This window comes from Protopterus annectens, chromosome 8.part0 (genome assembly GCF_019279795.1).
Source record: "Protopterus annectens isolate FY-2018-M chromosome 8.part0, PAN1.0, whole genome shotgun sequence".
NCBI classification, from domain to species: domain Eukaryota; kingdom Metazoa; phylum Chordata; order Ceratodontiformes; family Protopteridae; genus Protopterus; species Protopterus annectens.
In genome coordinates, this window is record NC_056741.1 from 1,641,185,992 (window position 1) to 1,641,211,210 (window position 25,219).

Genomic DNA, 25,219 nt, shown 5'->3' on the forward strand with positions numbered 1-25,219 from the left:
CTGGAATGGAAGACTGCTGAAGTGGAAACAGATCTGGTAGAATGAGCACTAACTTTTGTTGGTAAGTTGAGTTTATTCTGACTGTAAATAACTGTAATGCAGTCTCACCCATTTTGACGAAGTGACCTTTGAAACTGGTTTGCCCAATCTAGTACCTAAAAAGGATAGAGATAGTTGGTCAGATTTTCAAGATGATTTTGTTCTGTCGATGTAAAAATGTAATTGTCTGTGGCTGTCCTACAAATAAAAGCAATCTTCTTCTTCTTTCGGCTTTTCCCGGTTAGGGGTCACCACAGCGGATCACCTTGTCCGCACATTGAATGGCAGTAGAGTTTTACGGTGTCGAGTTGCCAGCCAGGCGCCCAACCTTCCACAGAAGGCACACTCACACGCACACCTAGGGCCAATTTAGAGTATCCAATCCACCTGCAGCATGTCTTTGGGATGTGGGAGGAAACCGGAGCACCCGGAGGAAACCCACGCGACCACAGGGAGGACATGCAGACTCCGCACAGAAGGCACCCCAGCCGAGGATCGAACCCTACAAATAAAAGCAATACTCTCCTTTATTTTAAAAATTTGAAAAGACGACTGGTAAATGTGTGGTCTGGTTGATATTGGAGTCTGACATCAATTTACGAAGAAAGGAGGGATTAGTTCTGAGTGATACTCTCTCTTTGGAAAAATGATGTATGCATGATTCACACACAGAGCCTATAACTCCGAAATTCTCCTGGCAAATGTAGGTCACCAGGAAGAGGGTCTTCCACGATACAAACATGAGGTCACAGGTGGCTCCTAGCTAAAAGGGCAGACGAACTAAACATTGTAAGACTACGGTTAGATCCCAAGGCAATATAGGATCTTTAAAGGTGGCTTCAAATGTAGCGCACCATTAAGAAAGGCTTTACAAAGATGGTGGGACATCAAAGAATGATCATCAAATCCATTATGGAAACTCGAAATGGCAGCTAAGTGAACTCTAATGGTAGACGATGAAGCTCCCAAATGAAATAAGGTGGCTAAATATTCCAGGGCCTTATCGACCGGAGCTGACAAAGGATCAAAACCGTTTTTATCCAGATACAAAATCTCTTCCATTTGCCAAGGTAAATTCTTCTGGTGGACAGTTTATGAGAAGCCAAAAGTATCTTTTGCACTGGGGAAGACAAATTATTTCTCCTGCCAATTACTGGAAGTGGATAAACCAAGCCAACAGCTTGAAGTGTTGAAGGTTGGGATGGACCAAGCCCTGAGGATGAGACAACAGATCTGGATTTGGATCAAGAATCCACAGGCGGTGAACCAGGTGAGACCAGAGAAAGAGAAACCAGATTTGACAGAGCCAGTAAGGTGCAATGAGAATCACTTTGCTTCTCAACTGTTGGGCTTTCTTCAGAAACTGGGGAATTAGAGGGATCGGTGGGGAGGCATAGAGAAGTCCTGGGAGCCAATCGTGGAGAAGTTCATCTGTGGGGGACTCCCCAGAAGGAGGACTAGGGCAAAGTAGTTGCTGCATTTGTGGTTTATTGGATTGGCAAACAGGTCGCACCAAGTCTGACCCCATAGAGGAAATATTCTCATACACTGGGATTGACAGACCACTTGTGAAGTAGGAAAGATGCACCTGCTTAGCTGGCCCGCAATCACGTTGGAGTTCCCAGGATATTTATTTATATTTATTTATTTACTAACATTTGTTAACCGGGTTTGTCCAACTGGGCTTGTGGCCCATTTTCAGTGGAGACCCGAGGAGAAAACCTCCAGTAGTAAATTTTAAACAAGTACAATTTTAAACAATGTTGATATAATAGCAGTTATAGCAAAACGATTCACATATGGTGGGTTACATGCATAAAGTTAAAGTTGCATTAAAAATAAGCTAAGTAACAATTGTTACATTGATATAGTTCAATAGGTCAACAATAACAATTTTTGTTTGTATAAAATTATGCAAATGCATAGTAGACACATTGGAGAGAGAGGTGTAATGAGGTACTAAGTATGGTCTTTTTGAGGGTACATAAAGGGAAAGAAGACTAGGTAGGGTCATGGCAAGGGTAGGTTCTGGAATTGAGAAAATAAGCTTTTATTTCATTTTTAAAATGTGAGGTGTGGGAGATTGAATGTAATTCAAGGGGAAATTTGTTCCAAGCATGGGCACTGGAATGTTTGTAGAGTAGTAGAGTAGTTTGCCTGCTGACCTTTTTGGGTGGTAGAATCAAGTAATTGTTGGTTAGAAGTACAGAGCATCCAGGATGGGATGTAGATGGAGACTAAGGAAGATAGAGATGGACAGAAGGAGGGTTTATAAAGAATAGAGTGTAGCATATGAAATTGATAAGATAGCACAAATTGTGGAAGTTCAAGCCATTGAAGAGAGTTTAAAGAAATGCAGTGGTGTGAGCTGTATGGGGAGTTAGTAATGAATCTGGCTATTTTATGTTAAGCCTGTTGGAGTTTGTTTAGAGTGGAGGCCTAGATACTGGTAAGAACTGGGGTGGCATATAAGAGGGAGGGGAGGAGGAGTGCCTGGGCCCAGGTTAAGTCTAGATTCAAGGGTTAGGAATTTTTTGTTCCGATATAGCAGACCTAGTTTCTGGTTTGTTTTTTTTATACATTGGAGTATGTGTAGGTTGAACTTGAGTTCGTCATCGATAATGACCCCTAGGAGTTTTGTGTGGGTGTCAGGTTGGATAGTTGTATTGTTAGAAGATGTAATAAAAAAGGAGGTGTTGTGATGAGAATGAGAACAGGGAAGGAAATGTAGGAGTTTGGTCTTTTTGGGATTTAGGATCAGTAGGTTGCGAGAGAGCCATTGTTCAGTGGATAGTAGGACCTGTTGGGTAAGGGAGTGTAGTTCAGGAATGTTATTTGAGATGGATATAAGTGTGGAGTCATCGGCATACTGAATAAGGGAGGATTCTTTGCATGAGGTATAAAAATCATTAGTGAAAATGTTAAACAAAAGGGGTCCCAAGATGGAGCCTTGGGGAACACCAGTGGAGATGGGAAGGAAAGGTGAGGAGGATGAGAGCCATTTGACAGATTGTTCCCTGCCAAATAGGTAACTATAAAACCAGGCAAGTGCGGAGGGGGATAGGTGAAGATTTGCGAGTTTGGATAGTAGTAGAGGATAAGAGACTGTATTGAAGGCTTTGGAGAGATCTTGGAAGAGACAGGAAATGAGTTTATTGTTGTCTAGGGCCTCTGCAATGATATGAGTGAAGAAGAGGAGGGCAATGGTGGTGCTGTGGTGAGGACGAAATCCATGTCGGGTAGGGGTAAGTAGTGTGCGAGGAGGTGATTGAGAAGCTGTGAGTGAATACATTTTTCTAATATCTTGGAGAGGGGGGACAGAATGGCAATGGGTCGGTAATTTGAGGGGTCAGTGGAGTTTCCACCTTTATGAAGAGGGATAGTGAAGAAATATTTCCAAAAGGTGGGGACAGTTGATTCCAGAATAGATCGATTAATTAGTATAGATACAGGACAGGCAATTGAGTCAGCAGCAAATTTGAGGAATGTTGGAAATAGACTGTCAGTGGAAGGAGAGCAAGGTTTTAGCTTGAGTAGTAGAGATTTGATGTAAGTAATGGGAACTGGCTCAAAAGAAAACAAAGTTGTGTTAGTGGGCCTTGGAGGGGTGGGTGTCAAAGTAGAGTTTGGCTTAGAGGTTACCAGATTTTGGATAGAAGAAATAAAGTGTTTATTCAGGAGGGTAGCTGTTTCCTGAGAGGAAGAGTTAGGGTATGGGGAGGGATTAGAGGGCTTTGCAGGATAGAGGATGTTGTTGAGAGTTGACCAAAATTTTCGAGGATTGGATTTATCAAGCTGAGCAGAGCTATAGTATAACTTTTTGTCATTAGTTGTATGTTTTTTTGCAAGGTTCCTCAGTTGCCTGTATTTCTGAAGAAAAGGTGGTTGTTTAGTTTTAGTCCAGGTTTTCCAAGCACGATCACTTTGTTTCATAAGAGACCTAGTCTCTTTGGAGAGCCAGGGAGCATGGTTTGATTTTACTCTGATCTTCCTTGAGGGAGCTAAGGAGTTTAGAGTATTCATGAAGATGCTATGGAAAGTGGTTACAGCATCATTTAGGGGGAGGTGCTTTAGGATGGACCAATCTATGTTGTGGAGAATGGAGTTAAATTGGGATGAATTGAAATTCGATAGTTTGACAGTCTTTGATAAGGTAGAGTTTAGGAATATGGGAGTAGTGTCTTAAGATGGTGGTAGGGGGATGATCATCGGGTAAGGTGGTGGGATTGTGGTACTGGTGGGGGGAATTGGTAAGGATCCGGTCTATGATGGAGCTGGAAGTGGAATTTTTATGGAAGCAAGTGGGAGATGTTATAAGTTGGTGGAAGCCATGTAGGTAGATACTGAGTTGGGGGGAGTCAGTTTTGAGTTTGGACCGATCAATGTTGACATCACCAAGGATAAGTGTCTCATATGGTATGTTGTGGGAGAACCAGGATAGGATGTTTTCAAGAATGGGCAGATAGTTACCAGGAGGAAGGTAGATAGAGGCAATTGCAAGTTTTTTGTGGGGATTCAGATGGCAGTTAAGGATGACAATTTCAGCTGGGAGGAAGTCAGGAATTGGGGAAGGGTATGGTGAGAGGTAAAGGTTGTTTGAGTAGATGATGGCCACGCCACCACCTTTTTTTTATAGGTCTATCAGATAAGGAAGATATAACTTGGTGGGAGTATTTCACTATTTGAGATTTGTGGCTTGAGCCAGGTTTCAGATACAGAGAGGATGTGAGGGGTATTTAGAGCTATCCATGAGTGCGGCTCAGTGACTTTATTTGCTAGACTCTGAAAATTCGAGTAAATAGTTAAGTATTTGGATGGAGATGATTGTTGTGACTGAGGTTGGTGACTGTTAGACGAGTAAGATGGGGCAGTGTAGAGGTAGTTTTGGGGAGAGAAGAGGGGCCAGGGTTGGGATGGATATCTCCAGAACAAAGTAGATTTTTAGTGAGGAGAGAGTGTGTAGTATATGCTAGATGGAGTTTGTATAGTTTTGACTTAGCTTTGTGGGAAGATTTAAAAACCTGTATTATGGCTAGTTTATATAGACTTGAGGTAGTAAAGAGATTATGGGAGATAGTAAAAGATGAAGTAGTTGGATATATGTTGTATGAGTGAGACGTTGGTGAACATGAGTGGATTAGAGAGATTGGATTGGTAAGTGGTGGAGATAGAGAGAATAAGGAGTAGTGTAAAATATATTAGAAAATAATACATGTTGGAATAAAATATGGTCAGAGTAGGTAGAGACAGTGGTATAGAGGAAGTGGTGTTGACGAGATTGACAGATTAGTAAGGTGGGTGTGGCAATAGGCAGGAAGTGGAATCATAGTGGCTAGTGGGACAGGAAGGGGAGGGATAGTTAGGTATAAAGGTAATTGTAGTGGGGTGGGTGGGAATGGGGGTAGGGTAGGCGAGCGAAGTGAGCCAGTGCGTAGCGAGGGCGAATGGAGCGGGGCTAGCACCCGGGTCAAGATGAAGTCATAGAAACAATCAGAAAAAAGATATGCATTGCTATTAGAAAGCAGTTGGAGGCAATTGCCCATTGCCAAACTCTTAAAGTTTCCTGACAGCGGGTAGGATTTGGTTTCCCTTGTTTATGTACCAGACTACTGATATGATGTCTGACTGGATATCAATCATTCCTGAAGGAAGGGCAGACCAGAATACTTGCAACACAAAGCACTGCCCTTAGTTCTAGGACACTGATATGCAGATTGGCCTCTTGGGGGGACCAAGCACCTTGGACAGTCTTTCCCTGAAAATGCCTCCCCCCATCAAGGAAGCATCTGTGGTCATTATGTCCTTGGGCTGAGAGGGGTAAAAGGGACGACTCCATAAATTCTCTTCTGGCGTCATCCACCAAGATAAATCTTGTCTGCAGTGGTTCGTTATCAGGACTGGATGAGACATTGGGTGACTTAACAGTGACCACTGTGATGCCAGGAACCTTTGAAGCAGCCTCATGTGGTACCTCATCAGGACTAAAGTGTTTGTTGCTACCATGGACCCAAGAAGTTGTAGAACTAGATGAGCAGAAACTTTGTCTTGAGAGAGCACCACGAAGTTGGGACCTCAACTTTAACAGTCTGTGATGAGGAAGGGAAGCCACTCAGGATTTCATATTTAGTTTTGCCCCGATGAATTCTAGATCCTGTGTGGGAGACAGCTGTGATTTTTCTCTGTTGATTGAAATACATAAAAACTCGGCAAGGCATGGAACTGAGTCTAAGGCGCAAAGCAGTACATGCCTGGTGGGGGCAGTGAGGAGCCAGTCGTCTAAATATGGAAACACACGGAATCCCTGTAACCAAAGGGCAGTGCTTGAAATTGATAATGACTGGCTCCTTGCTGGAAGCGGAGATGTCTTCTGGAGCGTTTGTCCATCTTTATGTGGTAATACTCATCCTGAAGCTCTATGGAGCACATCCAATAATTTTTCTCCAGAAAAGGAATGATAGACTGAACAGTGACCATCCGGAATTTATTTTGTTGCACAAATTTGTTCAATACACTGAGGTCTAAGATTGGCCTCCAGTCCCCTGTCTTTTTGGCACAAAAATAATTTTGTGTAAATTCCGGATCCTATCTGGTCTGGTGGGACTACTTGGATGACTCTCTTTTGAAGCAGCTTTTGAATCTCGAGTGCTGCTATATCCCTCTGACTGGGTGGAACATCTGGGATTCGCCTTTGTGTTGTGGGTGAAAGATTAAAGGGAATATGGTAACCTCGGGTAATTGTCTGTACCCAGGAATCCGATGTTATATAGGGCCAAGCTGCGTGGTGCAGAGAAAATCTTCCCAGCTCCTTCCAGAGGTAAGCAATCAGTCCACTGCTCGGGAGTGCTGGTAGGGTTGCCCAAAAGAATCATCCTTGGAACCCTGGTTGCACAGACCCCCTCTACCACAGGAGGGGCTTCTTCCCAAAGAGTTCCCCCCACTGCCACAAGGGGAATGCTCACCAAGTGTCCTGAAAAAGGCCTTTGGGTCTTCCTGAATCACATCTCACTCCTCTGGTTCCTGGAGTAAGGTTGTTGAGGAGTGGAAAAACACATGCCCACAGCAGAAAGGGTCTTTCCATCCTTCTCACACCTGGATATGTGTGTCTGACTTTTAGGCCAAACAATGAAGTAGCATCCACTGGGGCATTGACAAAGGAAGACTTAAAGGGGTCCATAAAATCACAAAAGAGCATCCAGGCGTGGCACCTAATGGCAACGCCTGTACCCACAGCTCTGGACATCCCTTTGGCTGTATGTGCAATAAGCCACATAGACTATTTGGAGATAGACACCTGGGTGGCAAGCTTAGAGACAGTCCTATCCCGGACCTCGTCAGACACTGCTCCTGCCAAGGTGTCTAAAACTTCAGTTATCAGATCCCTTTGTTGTAGAGTTAAGTGTGCCAAGATGCTTAAGGATTGAATAGAGAAAGTCATTGAAGCAAAGACCTGCTTCCTAAATCTGTCCATTGTCTGAGACAATCTGTTTGGAGGATGGACAGTTGAACTCTCTTCGGTGAGTTCCTTTTTACTAGCTGACGCCACAACCATGGCATCCACTGCTAGACCTTTCGACCAATGGAGCTGATCCTCAGGGGCTGAGAGGATTTTGTCTGGTCTCCAGGGGATTGGTTATATGGTGTCAGAAGCCTTCCACACACACTGCATTACGAGTTCAATTAGTTAATCCGCAGGCGGGGGATCAACCAAGTAGTAGACGGCTGGGCACGAAAAGCTTGCAAGAAGACAGATTCCTTGAAGGATGGGTTTGAGGGGCTTCCAATCACCCCTCTGTTTCAGATTTTTAGGATGTCTCCAAAGGTGTCATCTTCAGGAGGTGATCGTGGGGACCATTCCCCTTCATCGTAATCTGCATCCTCAGTGACCAATTCTGCTTGAGAATCTAGGTGCTGCCTCTTGCACTATCTCTTACAGGGTGGCTCATCAAGGGAAAGATCTGAGGATGAATCCTAAGAGAGGGGACCCTGCAATAGGGAATTTTGCCGTTCTTGGTACCCACTGTCCCAAAGTAGCAGACTGACAGCTGCGAGCCAGAAGATACAAAAATGTGGCACTCAGATGGGGATAGTACCAACTGTCAGCCTGCTGAGGCTAGAGCCCTCTCCATAATCTGAAAGGCAGTCCTTGCCTGAAGAGGGATGGGAGCCCGGAACAGAGAAAGACAACTTCGTAACTGGGGTCACACCCCACTCTGACGAGCCACCCCTAGAGAGGACTTGAAACTGCCAGGGCACCAAAAACCCATAGACAGCACCGTGGAAAAATCGGAGCTGATCCTGGAGCCAGCAGCCAAATCTCGGTCCCATGGGTGTGACTGCCCCAGTGGAGCTGAAGACTCCAGAGTTGGTTCTGGTACCAAGGTGAGATCCACTGTCAGTACCGAAATAGCTGGCACCAGGGATGTCAAACTAGTAGGCTCCAAGACCTGCAGAAAGGTAAGGAGGAAGATATGCGAGAGTCCTAGGAGAGTAAACCTTGGCACTGGGAGGGAGGGTCTGAGGGGGAGCAGGAAGACTTCTGGCTGCCAAGAGCTGATCCACCAATCTAAGTACATGCAGTTCCGAGAGACTCCTGGAGGAACGGATGGACATTCCCAAAGGCAATTCCAGTCTTTCTACAAAGGGGCTTAACTCCTGACCCAAAAAGGGATCTATTGATAAGGAGTACCTAGTCCTGGGGTGTACTTGGTATCTCGACCGTTGGCACCATGGTCTGCCAAACAGAAAGTTGCTTGGCGTGGGAAGATGGAACCAAAATATTTGAGGGGGCCACTGCCGGTGCCAGAGGTCATCAGCACCGAAGACTAGGTTGGCGCCAGTGTCTGGGTAGTTTCAATGGTACATGGCACCGTGGGAGATTTAACCAGTTTGGGTGCCAGAGCAGAAGTCAGTGCAGTGCGGTCTTAGGAACTTTAGGCTTTGATTTGGATGAATGGGTCGAAACCAGAGACTTTGAAGTCTTAGATTTGTGTACCTTGGAAGAGACTGTACTGAACCGCTTAGTTTTATTTTATTCTGTCTTCGAAGATTTCAAAGTCTCCACCTCGGAGAATGCTTCACTAAAAGGGCATTTTAGTAATCCTTTAAGAATCACTTTGTTTTGCCTCTCTGCAAGAGTTCGTGCACTGAAACCCTTGCATAGTTCACATGGAGGTTGGATTTCAAGATGAGGGGCACCCAAGCAATAAATGCATGAAAGATGTCCATCGGAATTGGTTATCTTCCTGCCACAGTCCATACATTATTTGAACCCAGTGGTTCTTTTCTGTTTTTCTACAATTTTTCAAGCCAGAAAATGGTACACACGAGCGCACAAGCACACAATCAATCACTCATGAAACAGGAAGGTAAAAAATAAAGTTTCTTTTTTTTTTTTTTTAAATATACTAACAATGAAGTGAAGGTTACCCAAAAGGAGGGTAAAGAGAAAATAAGTTGGAGGGTAAAGGAAAAAGGATACCAGCAATGGTATCAAAGAATTACAAGCAGGTAGAGGCAAGAAATGGGTAAAGGATAGATACAGGGGTCACTCACAACTAACAAGAACCTTAGAAAGTAAGAAAATGAAGAAACTAGCATGAAATAGGTAGAAAGATAGTTATATAACCAAAAATATTTTTAGCACTTAGCTGAGAGTACGGCTGACCTGTCCAGTTTTCTATGTGGCAAACAAGATATGAAGTAAAGGAAGAGAGGCAGTATGGGTAGCCTTAGCTTGAAAGTTTTTGGCTGGCAGAGCTTGATATAACAGCCAAATAAGTTCCAAGGGTCAGAACCGAACCCAAAAGTCAAGAATGAATGAAGACTGACATCAGATATCACCTTTCAAAGATTACCAAAAACTGTTTGTGAAAACAAAGCTAGCAAATACCTGCAGGGCTGATTTTCTGACATTGGTTTTCTCATCACCTGTTCGAAGTCTCAGCATAGAAATGACCTCTTTTCCTAAGAGAGAAGAGAAAAACTAGTATCAGAAAAGAAGACATGTTAATCTGAAGACAGTGTAGTGAACAGAAACAATTATTTATGGCTTACCACTTCAGTAGACAGATCTCATTAAACGTGAAGTATGGATTTGCCAAAAACAAAGTACATCTTTAGATAGGCCTAGGACACTGCAATGTTTTAGTTGAATTACACTTCTGCTTTAAAGAAGCAGAAAAACTTGTGGGAAGAGCACTCACATCTTTGTTGGTGGCTATGCTCCATGCATCTTTTACTTAACACTGAAGGACCTCAGCAAAAGACAAGTTTTTCCCATTTTGTGAAGACTGCACACACATGGCAGAAGTTCAAATGTTCTGCTTTTCGTCAAAATGTCTGAATTTTAAACTGCAATCACAGCCCCAAACAGGTCAAAGAGCCCTTCAACATCCCCACACCAAGCCCAACTCTATACAAATAATCCAAAGGACAAACCTCCTCGTGGACAGTTATAAAATAGCTTGAAAGGAAGATGGTTGTTACTGCTAAAATTTGGGCTTAAAGTCGAATCTTCATTTACTTTTAGGCAAATTCAGATATTAGATTGCCATTTTTGAATAAATGCACTTTGATAAGTTTAATAAACATAATTGACTAGTTTTGGTAAGCAAATCAACGGCTGAAATTCTGAATACATAGGCAGAAGGGATTATATAGCAGTGAAGATTATCTTGTGATCACTTCACCTCCTATTCTACAGCAAACAGACTACTTGTTTTCACAAAAAGGGAGAGAAATGGGGTGTTACAGGATATCTTTTCACATGTCAGCTTCACTCACCCCTCAGGCTGGCTATCAATATTTTTTTAGGTTTGCCATACCAGTGGTACATGAAATGAATGCAATATGCTCAGTAGTGGACTGGCACGCACGTTTCCATAAATGCTGCCTAGAACCATAGGTTCCCCAGCACGAATGCCACCTCTTCTATGTCTCATCAACTGTGCCAGGTTGAAAGAATAAGAAATTCTTCTCAGTCACAGACAGGATTTGAGTAAGCAAAAGTGCTGCTATCATCCCTTCAAAAGCCTACCAGTACTGAAGCTTCTACATGAAGCAGAATCACCTTTTGGTGCACAAACGTGACCTGCTTCAAAGCCAGCATGCCATCCAAGCAAGTACCACCCACTAGAGAATAAACTGGTCCCACCAACTCAGCCTTCCTCCACATTTCATAGCATTAATGGCTCCTAGCTTCCAAACATTTCTCCAGTATATTAACTACATTTAATTTCTACATCATGATCCTCATTTTCCTCACAGCAGGAAAATAAATATTTTTACTTTATCAGTTGACACAAGAAAGGACCCTCCTTTGATGCGTCATTAGTGTGGTTCATTTCTTCCAACAAGAGAAATACGGCAAATTTATTGAGAATCCCACAAGACCATAAGTGCTCCAGTTTTAAAGCATGCTATGACATGTATCAAATGCAGAGAGAGAGACACCCTGCAAAGCCATCAATTTACTTCCCAGCCACAGACTAGTTATCCCCTGCAAAATCTAAACCATTTGACATCTACACTTTTTAAAACATACAAATATATAGTATCAAGCACAGTACTCCAACAGCCATGCCGGACTATTCATGCATTAAGGAGGGTCTATCCTTTACTGGCCTGAATGTACCCATAAAGACTTACAAAGTAAAAAGAGAAAAGTCATCAGTATTCAGAAGTTAAGCAGCTGACACACACATGTCCTTAAGAGGGTTATTTGCATATATCCCATGGGCCTCCACAAGAGGTTTAAGGTTGTTTTACACAGTGAAAGGCTCTAGCTTGGATGGGACTTCCTTGCAGTTTTTACTGAAGAGCTCGTCTGTGCAACCTTTTTACCATTTGGTTTTGATGCTGGAAGTAACAGATATGCTCTTACCATAACAGATGAGCTACTTGAACATCCTCTTTGATGAGCCTTTAACGGAGCTGAATCCAAGCAGCAGATACATATATAGAGAGAGATAAAAATCAGAAGGCAAAGTCTTGAAGTACAACAGTACCGAAAGGGGCCATATTGCTGGATTCACAACCATGATATTAATCCTCACCAAATATATGCACCAACAAGCAAATCTGTTTTGAATGCAACATTCACCAGCAGGAGAGTTATCACTAGACTGTAAAAGAAAATGCATTTAGCAGTCCACTTCGAATATGTCTTCGCAAACTTGAAACCTTCACTCCTTGGAGAATAGCATACTAAAACCTGGTCCATCCTTCCAAAACTTAGGAAACATCAGAAGTGATGACATCACATTAGCACAACAGCAGACAATAAGCCTGCCTCATCTAGCCTGCCTCAATGAATCCAGCAATCTACTACCCCCTCCACCTCCATCCACATCTTCCACAGATCACCATTTACCCATATACCCCATGACATTTTTGAACATTTCCATGAATTTCACCTCCACCATCCATTCCCATGGATCCAAACCCTCTCCTGGAAAAGATACAGTAGAAGCAGTTGGGCCCCATAATATGCTACCTGTGTTGTCTCTTCCTTTTTTAACTTTTCCAAATCTTTTGGATTTCTAATATCATGATGGGAATGGATCCCCCCATTCATAAGTCAAAGTATGATTAAAGTTTATGAAGTTAGTATTGTTTCAAACTTTGATGTCAGCCAGAAGTGCTCTTGATAGCACCTACAATGTGTCCAGCAATGACTCCTCCTGCAATTCATACAGAGTTGCATGTATTGGTAATGTATCTACATACAATTGTAAATTTATTTTTACAAGACCCAACGCTCCTACTACTATTGGAACTAACTGGGTATCTTTCTTCCACACTGCTCTCATTTCTGCCTGCAAATTCTGATATTTTATGACTTTGTCTCTCTCTGTACGCAATAAACTGTAGTCAATGGTGTGGTGATTTCAATGATCAATGCTACTTTTGTCTTTTTTTCATGGATCACTACATCCAGTTTTCTAGCATCAATCTTTTGAACTGTTGGTAATGGGTGATCCCATGTAATGCAGACTTCATTTTCTACAATGCTTGGTGACTCATGTGTCCAGTGTTTTTCAGCCACTTAGTCCCATAATGTTTGCACAATCCCCAGTGCAACAGTCTTGCCACATTATTATGCCTTTCAGTATACAGTCCTTCTACCACTAATATGTCAGAACCAGCAATGAGATGTGCAACTGTTTCCAATTCTGTTTTACAAAACCTACATTCGTCTGTTTCTCCCACATGTTCAATGGACTTTGTAAACTAAAGTGCATGCAGCCCACTATCTTGTACAACCAATATTAACCTTTCATCCCTTGGTTTGAATTCGCCTCTCCTTAACCATTCCTGCATTTGCTCCTGATCAATACGAGGTTCTTCCAGAAGGTTTTACACTTGCAAAGTACAGTTGTATACCTACGATAAATGTAGATGTTCGAGTGTATTCATTGTTGCAGTCATTACTCTTGGGTTATCCTGCTGGCAGGCTACCCGCAGTCAGCCTGACTTCCAAAGTCCTGGTCCGGCGTCGGTTGCTGTCGCCTCTTTCCTGGCGCCAGTGAGCCAGGGGTATAAAAGATGCAGCTGACGCCATTTTCTTCAGTTTTTCTTGCCCCAGATGTCAGGTGCCCCCAAAAGGGTAGGCTAAATAGATTATGCCAATAAAAATGCATGCACTAAAGTAAACATTTCCTTCATCTACAAGCAAATACACCACCTAGGTTGTATAGAATAGAGAAGTACAGGTAAGACCCCAGGGTGATGGTGAGAGGGTAACCTGGACTGCAACAGTGAATACACTCCAACATCTACATTTATGGTAGGTACACAACTGCACTATGCTCATCGTGTTTCACTGTTGTAGTCATTACTCTTGGGTTGAATCCCAAAGCTGAGGATGGGTGGCTGGGCTAAATAGGATTAGGAGAGGCTATGAGGCCCTGCAGCACTGCAGTGGCAAAGCCTGCTCTGGATTTAGAGTAGAGAGGTAAGTGGTAGTGCTTTGTAAAAGTGTGCACTGAACTCCAAGTTGCAGCCTCTAAGATGTCTTTGGTTGGTACTCCTCTGACAAAGGCTGCTGAAGTGGCTGCTGCTCTGGTAGAATGTGGCCTAATGCCCTTAGGCACACATTTGCCATGCTGTGAGTAACAGAAACAAATGCAATGGCCTGTCCATTTCAAAATAGTCTGTTTTTGAGATAGCCTTTCCTTGTGATCCTGCAGCATATGCCACTAAAAGTTGCTCAGTCTTTCTGAAAGCTTTAGTTCTGTCCAAGTAGAAGCGTAGCTGTCTGCGTATGTCCAAAGAATGCAGGAGTCTCTCACCCTTGTTCTATGGGTTTGGATAAAAGGTAGGCAAGTGAATGGTTTGGTTAAAGGCCACACTGGACACCACCTTAGGCATACATGTAGGGTTCGCCCTCAGAGAAACCCTGTCTGGATGGAAAATGATAAAAGGTTCCACAGCCATGAGTGCCTGTAACTCCGAGACTCGTCTTGCCAAGGTTATTGCTAGGAGCAGAGCTGTTTTCCAGGATAAGAAATTAATTTCAGCTGTTGAGGCTGGCTCAAAAGGAGGCAGTGTTTTTCCAAGACATAACTGAGGTCCCATGCAGGTACTGGTGCTCTCCTTGGAGGTCTAATGTTTTTGGCCCCTCTGAGGCACTACCTTATTAAAGGATGAGAAAAGATAGGTGGTTCCGTATTGTAATGGGCTGAATTGGCAGAGGCATGAATCTTAATTGATGAAAAGGATAGGCCTTTGTCCAGCATCTCAGTTAAGTATTGTAAAATCTGAGGAATATTTGGTACAAATGTGTCAATTCCTTGTTCCTGGTTCCAAGCACAGACTCTCTTCCATTTTTCTGCATAAGATTTTCTGGTATGGGCCTCCTGGCCTCCAAGATAACATCCATAACAGCTTTCGAAAGAAGAGTGTTCTGAATGGCTACATTATCCGCCATGCTGCTAGATTTAAGGTCCTGCGTTTGCTGTGCAGGATCCGATTGTTTTGTTGGGTTAGTAGGTGAGAAGTTTGAGGCAATGTCCAGGCTGGACCTAGAGACAAGTTCTTTAGGATTGGGCACCAGTGCTGGCGTGGCCAGTCTGGGGCAATCAATATCATCCTTGGCTTCTCTTGTCTGACTTTTAGGAGTACCTTGGGGAGGAGAGGCAGTGGAGGAAAGGCATATACTGTTAGGTTTTTCCAGCTGAAGGATAGGGCATCCACTTTCCATGCTTGCTTGTGATAAATCCTTGTGCAGAATCTCTGTAATTGGCAGTTGTGAGGGGAGGCAAATAGATCTATGTCTTTGCATCCCCACTTCCTTGTTATCATGCTGAAGACGTGTGGATCCAGTTTCCACTTGTGGGGATTCATGAGGTTTCTGCTTAGTTCGTCTGCCAGAGTATTTATTTTTCCTGGCAAGAATTGCTCTTGCAGGTGAACTTGAATGCTGTGTCCCACAAAGTCATGGCTTGTCTGCAGAGGGGGTAGGAATGTGTGCCTCCCTGCTTGTTTATGTACCACATGACTGTAGTATTGTCTGTCTTTATCAGTAGTTGTCCTGGATGAAGTAGATCCTTGAAAGCTGTCAGGGCATTCTGAACAGCTAGCATCTCTTTCTGATTGATATGAAGATGCATCTGGCTTGCAGGCTATGTGCCCTGAACACATTTTCCTGCCATGTGGGCCCCCCAGGCATAATCTGATGCATCCGTTGGTAGTGTCTGCCTGGCTGTGGGTAAAGTGAATGGCTGTCCCTTCTTGTGGTGACAGGTCTGTGCCCACCATCGAACCTCCTGTTGCAGGCAGGGAGAGGGTAATTAATGTTTCCAGGCTGTGGCAATGTTGAGTCCAAACACTTTTTAGATACCATTGTAGTTTCCTCATATGCAGTCTGGCATATGGAATTAGCAGGATGCCATGAAGCCCAAAGCCTGCAGGATTTTCCTTGCAGATAACTGGGTCTTTGTTGCCAACGTTTTGAAGTAAGAAGTCAGTTGCCTTTGTTTGTCTGGCGTGAAATAAGCCATCTGAGCAGTTGTATTTAAGCTTGCACCCAGGAATATTATCTCTTGAAAGGGTACTAGTTTTGATTTCTTTTCGTTTACTGTATACCCTAGGCAAATTAGTACTCTTTACAAACGCCAGATGCTTTAGTAGAATGTCCTTGTTCTCTGCTTGAATAAGGCAGTCGTCCAAGTTAGGATAAATTTGAATTTGTCTTTGTCTGCAAAATGCAATTACTGGTGCCAGGCATTTTGTAAAGACCCTGGGCGCAGTAGATAAGCCAAAGGGCAGTGCAGATAATTGGTAGTGCATTGAGCCAGCTATGAATCTGAGGTATCTTCTGCAAGATTGTCTGATTGGGACATGCAGGTATGCCTCTTTTAGGTCCAAAGTTACGAACCAAGCCTTCTTGCCCAGCATGGGCAGTAGCTGCTGCAGAGTCAACATTTTGAATTTTGGAACATCCAGAAAAGTGTTTAGTATAGACAGGGCCAGTATTAGTCTCAAGGCTTTGTCCTTTCTGGGCACCAAGAAAAGTCGAGTAAAATCCCTGTCTCTGCTCTTATTGTGGCACTTGTTGAATGGCCCTCATGTCCATGAGGGATGAAACTTGCTTTTGTGCCTCTGCCCATTGATTGTGTGGCAGGTCTGGCATACCTTTTGCCCTTGGCAGGGTGTGAAAGTGGAACCTGTAGACCTGAGACACTATGTTCAAGACCCATTTGTCCTGGGTATCATGTGCCAATTTGGTGAAAAAAGTGCTAGTTTTCCCCCTAAGGGGGCTGCAAAAAGATAAGTGCTTGGTTCATGCAGAGGAAAGTCATTGGGACTGTTTCCTGTATGGTTGCAATTTGTCTTCTCCGCTTTTGGAGGTAGAAGCACCCCATTGTTTAGGCCTATATGAGCCTTGGGGCTGAGATCTGCCTCTGGGGCGTCTGTATCTGCCTCTTTGTGGCCTGTCCGACACTGGAAAGGACCAATTCTTTGTAGGTCAGTTCCTGCTAAATCTGGGAGCTGTACCTGTAGGAAATCCTTAACTGTCTGCATGGATTTCGCTTTATCCTCCATTTTCTTCAACACCTCTTCTGCCTTAACACCCAACAAAGTATCATGCTGTAATGGAGCATCCAATAATTTTGCTTTAACATGATCAGGCAGATTCTGTTCCTTTAACCAAGCATGCCTTCTAATGACAGAACCCGTAACAGCGGCCCTGCAAGAGGCCTCCAGTGAATCAAAAACACATTGCAAAGTATGCTTTCCCACTTGTTCAGCTGCATGCAATAAATCCTGCATTTCCTTGTTATCGGAACATTCAGAATTTGTCAACATTTTCTGTTTAAGCAGACACATTAAGTATTGCTGATATTTAAGCATATGAAACTGACAATTTAAAGCCCTTACAGCCAAGGTAGCAGAAGTGTAAACTTTTTTCCCCCATCTGTCCAGTGCCCTAGAATCTCTATCTGAGGGGACATGTTTTTTTGCAGTGGAAGCCTTGACACCTTTGGGACCCTGAGATAGTTTCCGGGTAAGCAGCAGGGTTTTTATATAGAAATTTATGACAGTCTGGAAACCCTCTAGTATCTGTCTGGCTTAGCAGGTGCAGGGGGTAAAGAGTCAGGAGACAGGCCAGACTCTGAAAATACATCATCTACAATGTCTGGAACAGGTGGAATAGCAAGAGGTCAGTGCTGAGGTAGTAAAAGAAAGTCTCTGAGCCTTTTCTTAGATTCCGAGTAATCTTGGCTCTCCCAGTGAAAATGCTCCCTCATGGTATGCAGGGATTCCCCAAAAGAATAATCAGGAGGAGAGGCTGAAGGAATAGATTATTCAGCATCAGAATCCCCATAAGGAGGAAAAGAGTATCCCTGTTCAGAAGAGGAATCAGAGGAAATTGAAACCTGATCAGAAGAATCATATTCTGTCTCTTGCCTAGGCCTCTTATCAGGAGGAAGATGGGAACCCCTGATCAAAGTAATTAGGTCTTCGGCCATTTTAAGCATCTGTTTCTTAGGCATGGAAGTCTGTCCAGGAGAATGCTGCACTTGTTTCTTTGTCTTTAGAGCTGTTTTAGTCTTTGAAGCTGAGGTTGGTTTGACATATAATTGTGTAGGTCTGAAAACACCCTCAGAAGCCGATGCCTGCTCAGCGGCTCCGGACCCATCTGAGGGAATAGTTTCCGAGAGTCCAATACCTTGAGTATCCAGAGGCCTAGTCGGCTCCACGTGGGAGTCGGAAGCGGCCTGTGGCTCCAAGGTAGCGGGAGTCAGGGGCTGCAAAAGTGCCTCACTGAGAACTGGCGACTGGCCTAGCGGGGGCCTTGTCAGTTTTGAACCTCGGATGCCTGTCCTTTTCCTTGCACTTTTATAAACTCCGGTCATCGGCTGTTCCGACAGCATTATATAATTAAACCTTCGGCCAAAGTAATGAAAGGCAAAATCGTACAGATGCTTAATAGTGCGTTGGTTAAATCTATCACAAAACCGACAGCTAGCAATGTCATGATCAGGGCCTAGGCAAGGAATACAGTAAGAATGAAAATCCTTAAGAGGTATTTGCTTCCCTAAGGAAATACAATTGTTAACTTTTTCGGACATCGGTCTAGAGCAAGAAAAAAGTTTCCCCAGTGGGGTACTAAGCTTTAATGAAGACTTCGGATCTGAAATTCGATTTTGAAAATCTCAGGAGTCGGCCGACCGGCACTTGCGAACTGCTTTTGCTTCAGGCACCGCGCGGCAAGAAAGACTGAAGAAAATGGCGTCGGCTGCATCTTTACACCCCTGGCACACTGACTTCAGGGAAGAGGAGACAGCAACCGACGCTGGACCAGGACTTTGGAATTCAGTCCGACTGCGGGTAGCCTACTAGCAGGATAAACCAAGAGTAATGACTGCAACAGTGAAACATGATGAACATCTATATTTATGCATTTTTCACATTTCTTGCCTTCTTCATCTGGTCCTTCACCTTATATTCTTTATTTTATTTGGCTCATTCAGTTGCTGCCTGGTTTTTATCTACTTGTGGTTTGATTTCCATTCCTGCTTGATGCCGATATGCTTCTGCTAGATTAAGCACAGAAGTCATTTTAGATTTACTCTCATCATGCTTCAAATCTTGCACTACATTTGGGTCTTGTGAGTTCAGCGGACATGTAGAGTCCCAAGACTGCAGATCTATACATGTAATCAATTTCAAGGAGTCCCATCCCTCCTTTGGAACTGGGAATATATAATCCTGGTATGCACTAATTTTTATAAATCATTTGGCGAGCATGAAGCATCCTTCTTGTTTTCCTGTCTACTCTGTCCAACACGTTCTGGGGTCAGTCAGTCACGCCAAAACTGTAAAGACAGAAAGAGCAAATTGATTTACAGCTTGGATTTTGTTCCTAGATGTCAATGCTGTTTTCAGGATTAATTTAAGTCTTCTAAAGTATTCCCAAGTTTTATTCGCATTTGTTCATGTTTTATTGTTGATCCTTCAAAAATTCCCAAATATTTATACCTCTTGCTCAAGTTCTTTTATATCACATTCTTGTCCCAAACTGACGTCTTCTTGATGCTGTAGTTTTCCTGCTTTAAAGGTTGCTTTTCCACATTTATCAAGACCAAATGATATTATTATATCATCTGAAAAAGTTTTGACAAATTGCATTTGTGCTTTCAGTTCCTCATCTGATGAACTACACAGTTTTAAATCATCGACAAAGAGAAGACGAGAAGTCTTTACACTTTGTTGTTTTCTAAGAGCCAAACTGACAGCTTAATGGATTAAGGGCAAGGCCGAATAGCAGAGGTGAAGTCACCCTGGAATATCCTCATTTGAATTTTTATCCCGAGAATGATAATTTTGTCCTTTATCATGGCTTAATTGCAAAGTGGTCTGCCATTGTTTCATGGTCACTGTAATGTAGTCAATCAGTGTAGGGTATATCTTATACATTTTTAAGCACTCTTTTTCCATGAATGTGGAATACGATCAAATGCTTTTTTGTAGTCCAACCATGCCATACTTAGATTCTTCTCCTTTTTACAGTTCTTCTCTCTGACTTTAACAAATGATCCTTTGTTCCATATGACTTTCTTTTATTGCCATTTTGTTCCATTGCCATAATTGAGTTTTCTTTAAATGACTAACTCTGTCGGCATCAATTCCAGTGTACAGTTTATACGTCGTCAGAAGGCAAATTACTGGTCTATAATTTTTAGGGTAGTTTGCAGGTTCACTCTTAAGTAGGAGCACTGTTTCTCCTGTTAGCCAGGCTGGTGTCTGTTTGGGGTGCACACAAATAGTTCTTACTCATGGCTAAATCGCTGTGCAAAGATGTTAATACTTTTATCAAGAAGTTAGGTACTGCATCATGGCCTGGGGTTTTCCAATTTGATGCTTTTCTTAACTTTGTTACAATCTCTCTGGCTTTTACTTCATCCCACTTCATATCCTGTACTTTAAACTTGTTCTTTCTTTTACTACTTCTGTCCATTTAACATCTTTATGTTCCATGGGATCTTCAAAGATACTTCTCCAAAACGTATCTATTTCTTTTTTTTGGTGGTCTTTCAATTCCTTTTACCTGGTTTCCCAATTCTCTATAAAACTTTTTTGGGTCATGAATAAATTGCTTATTTTGTACTTTTCCTTTATATTTATTTGTGTATCTTCTAAGTTTTTCCAGCTGTGCTGAGATTTTTAGTTTATTTGCGATAGTGCATGATAGATCCTAATCTGTTCCAGACATCTAAACTCATCTGCTATACTCTCCCGCAGTTCATTATCCACTCTCCTAAAACTGATAATCATTGTCTGTCTCTGTGTTCTTACCACTCCTCTACCTGGGGATCAGCACCCTTCCAGTTTTGCTAGAACCACATCCAGATTTCTGTCCTTTCTGATGTAGTCAATCACCAGATGTCTCATGGTCAAAGGCTTCAATAAACTGCCATTCCCTCTTACTATGGAGCTTGGAATCTCCCAGTTTAAGAAAGTTTACAGTTAACATTCTCAAGTTCAGGGTTTCATAACTGTAGTTCTTAACTGTACAGTGCTAAGTAATAAAAATAAACTGCTGTAAAGTAACTACTAGTTGAAACTTTTCAGGTAAGAAATGCAGCTAAGAAATACTGACTCAGGCATTAACACTGATTTGAAGTCTACTGCTCTTGAAAATAGTTTAGTAGTAAGCAAAAATGCTCACCTTTCAGTTTAGAAGCTCGATAACGTTTCCTTTTGTTTAACTGAACTGTGTTTTTATTTATTTAAATTTTTATTTAACAAGAAAACATAAATGTGCACCTCATTTAATTAATAATGGAAAATATCTGTTTTTTAATTTTTATTAATGTATATATACCAATGTCACTGATTAGAAATGTGTTTTTTACAGATGTTAAAATCCTGACTACATGAGTAGCAAAAAAAAAAATAAGTTATGTACTCACCATAAAATTCCATCTGCGTTGTTGCTTTTCATTTGTCTTCAATCTGTGGGACACAGATCCAGGACGGATCCGACTCGGCCGCATTTCTGCAGCATCAGAACAGAGCTACAAGCTCCTCCCCACCCATAATGCCCTCGTCTCCTTCCTCCCTTCAGATCGAATTTGCTGTCCACTATAGCATCCCAACCTCACTCAACACCTTACCCCTTGGGTCCACTAACCCAGGTAGTATCAAAAGAAATAACCAATCAAGCCAAAGAGAAGGCCATGTCTTTTCCAGCCAGACTACCACCATAGCCCACATAACGCAGGGCGAAGGAGGGAGGGATGGTTGAAGACAAATGAAAATTAACTCAGATGGAACGTTATGGTGATTACTTAACTTCTTTATCTGAAGTTGTTGCTTTCATTTACTCTTCAGCCTGTGGTAGAGAGTCCTCAGCTACTAAAAACATTGGGAGGCCCTCATGGAAGGATATTCTGTAACACAGCAGAGCCAAAGGATGCCCTGCTTCTGGAGAGAAGGATCCAGTTGATAATGGGAAATGAAAGTATGAGAAGACGCCCAGGTAGACGCAGAGCAAATGTCATCCAATGAAACTCTCAACCAAAAGGCAGCTGAAGTAGCCATAGACCTAGTAGAATGTTTCTTAACTTAACCTGCTGGCGATAATCTTTTGGTTGAATATGCCAATAGTATACACAGAGAGATCCAATGAGCAATGGTGACCTTTGATAAAGGTTTCCCTAGAAAGAGCTTAGAGTAGGAAATGAAAAGTTGATCAGACTTGCGAAAGGCCTTTGTTCTGTGCAAGTAAAAATGTAATTGTCTATGAACATTCAGCAGGTGCAATTTATACTCTTCCTTATTCTGAAAATTTGGAAAGACAGGGAGATTGCTAACCTGATTCGATTCTGACACCACTTTTGGCAGAAAGGAAGAAGCAGTGCGCAAAGATACCCAGTCTTTATGGAAGATCATGTAAGGAGGCTTAATCAATAAGACCTGAAGCTCCGACACTCTTTTAGCTGAAGTAATGGCAATCAGGAAGGCTGTCTTCCAAGACAAGAACTGCATGCAGATCCACTGAAGTAGCAGGTTCAAAGGGGGAAGAAACCAAGGCTTGAAGGACCAAAGTAAGGTCCCAAGGAGGCATAGGGTCCTTGATCTGTGGCCTAAGAAGAAAGGTACCCTTCAGAAAAGCTTTACAAAACTTAAAAGAGATCAAAGAAGCTGAATTATTCCTTATGTAGAAGCTGGAAACGGCCGCCAGCTGAATTTTAACTGTTGAAAACTACATGCCAAAAAATCTAAGAATAAGAACTGGAGCAGTGAAGGGGTCCAAATCATGCTGAGATGCCCAAATCGAGAAATGTTTCCACTTACTCGAATGGGCCTTCCTTCTGGAAGACTTACGAGCTGTTACCAAAATCTTCTTAACCAGAGAAGATAGCCTGGGAGTTTTAACTATCACGGGAACTGGAGCACAGCTAAGCAGTGAGCTTCAGATTGGCCAGATCTGGATGTGGAATCCCTGAAGGATGTGAAATCAGATCCTGAACTTGATCCAGTGTACAGGGAGGACACACTACATGAGACCACAAAGAAGAGGAACCATACTTGGTGAGGCCAGAAGGAGGCAATGAGGATGGCTGATCTCCCCAGCCATTGCACTTTCTGAATGAGCTTTCGGAACAGGGGAAGCAGAGGATAAGCACAGAAAAGACCGGAGGGCCAAGCATGAACCAGAGTGTCTCTGGGGGACTTCCATGGAGGGGGGATCAGAGTGAAGAACACGCTGCACTTCGCATTGGAAGGTGAGGCGAAGAGATTGTAGCAAGGCTGACTTCACTTTAGAAAGATCTGTTTCTCTACTCAAGGCTTCAAAGACCACTCGTAAGGCATCAGAATAGATCTGCTGAGCCTGTCCACTAGAAAGTTGCACCTCCCCAGAATGTGCGTTGCCACCAGAAAACAGCCAGTGGAGATTGCCCACTCCTATAATCTCATGGCTTCACAACAAAGGGGATAAGATCTGGTTCCCCCGTTTGTTGATATGGAAAACTACCGACATGTCTGTCTAGATGGCAATCACCCCTAGGGGAAGATGGGCATGAAGAGCTTGCAACGGCAATAGCACCACCCTTATCTCCAGGACATTGATATGCAACTGGGACTCCAGGGAAGACCACATGCCTTGGACTGTCCTTCCCAAGCAGTGCCCCCCCAACCCGAGTAGGGAGGCGTCCAAAATCATTGTGATCAGCGGGTAAGGGAGAATAAACAGACAACCCTGAAGGAGGTCCGGGGACTGAATCCACCAGAGAAGAGAATCCCTGCAGGCTCGAGACAGACGCACAGGATGAGACAACAGTAGCTCTAGAAGGGACCATTGGACTGCTAGAATCCACTGAAGCACCCTCATGTGTAACCAAGCTGTGGATAAGAGGGTGATCGTGGCTGCCATATACCCTAATGCCTGTAAGACAAATTTTGCCAGGGTATATTGGGCTTGAATGCACAAGGCACAATGTTTGAGGAACTGAAGTCTGGCAGATGTCAGAAAGACCCTGGTCTGAATGGTGTCTAACCGAGCTCCAAAGAAATCCGGAACTTGAACCGGATCCAACAGGGACTTGTTGAGACTTATGGAGATGTCCAGATAGTGGGCTGCCTGGATGAGGGAATCTCTTGCTTGGCAAAGTCAATGCCTGAAGGGGGGGGCTAATTGTCCAGGTAGAAGACGACTGGGAAGCCATGAAGCCACAGGTGAGCTGCTACCACAGCCATGACTTTGATGAACACCCTGGGGGCTGTGGTGAGGCCAAAGGGTAGTGCTCTGAACTGGTAATGGATGGCCCCAGCTGGAAGCAGAGGAACCTCCGAGCATGCCTATCCATTTTCATATGATAGTACGCATCCTGAAGGTCCACCGAGCACATCCAGTCATTTTCCTGCATAAAGGGCAGGATAGATTGGTGGGTGGCCACCCAGAATTTTGCCTTGGCAATCGACCGGTTTAAATTTGAAAGATCCAGAATGGTTCTTAAGTCCCTCGTCTTATTTGGCACTAATCCAGACTGATGTGGGGGGACAGGCTGGATGACTCATTTTTCGAGCGGATTGGAAATTTCCTGTGCTGCTGCCTCCCTTAGCCCGGTTGGAACATCCAAGAGGTGTCTGGCCAGGATTGGCCTTTGAAAGAAGGGGACTGAATATCTTCTGGATATGATTCGCAACACCCACTGATAGTCTGTAATTGACTCCCAAAGGCTGTTGGGTGTAGTGAAAGTCGAGCCCCAACTGCCTCCAGAGACGAGCAACCAGGCAACCCTTTAGGGCTGCTGCTGCACGGGCCTGTCAGAGAACGAATCCCAAGACCCTTGGTTCCTCAGACCCCCTCGGCCGTGAGGGTGCATCTATCGAATCCCCCCTCTGCCTCTGGGGGAGGGTGAGTCCTAAGCATCCTGGGAATAACCCTGAGATTTCTGGAACCACATCTTCTTTTCCCCCCACTCATTCCTGGAGAAAGACTGTTGAGAGGTTTGATAAGCGGATTCCGATGGCAGACAAGAGTCTTCCCAACCTCCTTGCTGTGGACCAGTGTGACACGTACCGTCTTTCCAAAGTGAGTGGAACAATCATATGGGGCATTTGTAAATGATGCTTTGAAGGGCTCCGAGAAAGTACAAAGTCGGACCCAGGTGTGATGCCTGATGGCAAAGCCTGCTCCAGCAGCTCTAGTGGCGCCCTCGGT

At 43.5% G+C, this 25,219-nt stretch overlaps 1 protein-coding gene across 1 annotated transcript in view; it reads right to left on the reverse strand.

The window, feature by feature from the left end:
- NCAPD3 (non-SMC condensin II complex subunit D3) overlaps positions 1–25,219 on the reverse strand; it is a gene marked incomplete in the record, with an annotated part of 2,635,837 nt that overhangs the window by 1,725,665 nt on the left and 884,953 nt on the right. Inside the window, 1 exon segment of the mRNA XM_044081165.1 lies at positions 9,929–10,002. Coding sequence (XP_043937100.1) covers positions 9,929–10,002 — 74 coding nt within the window.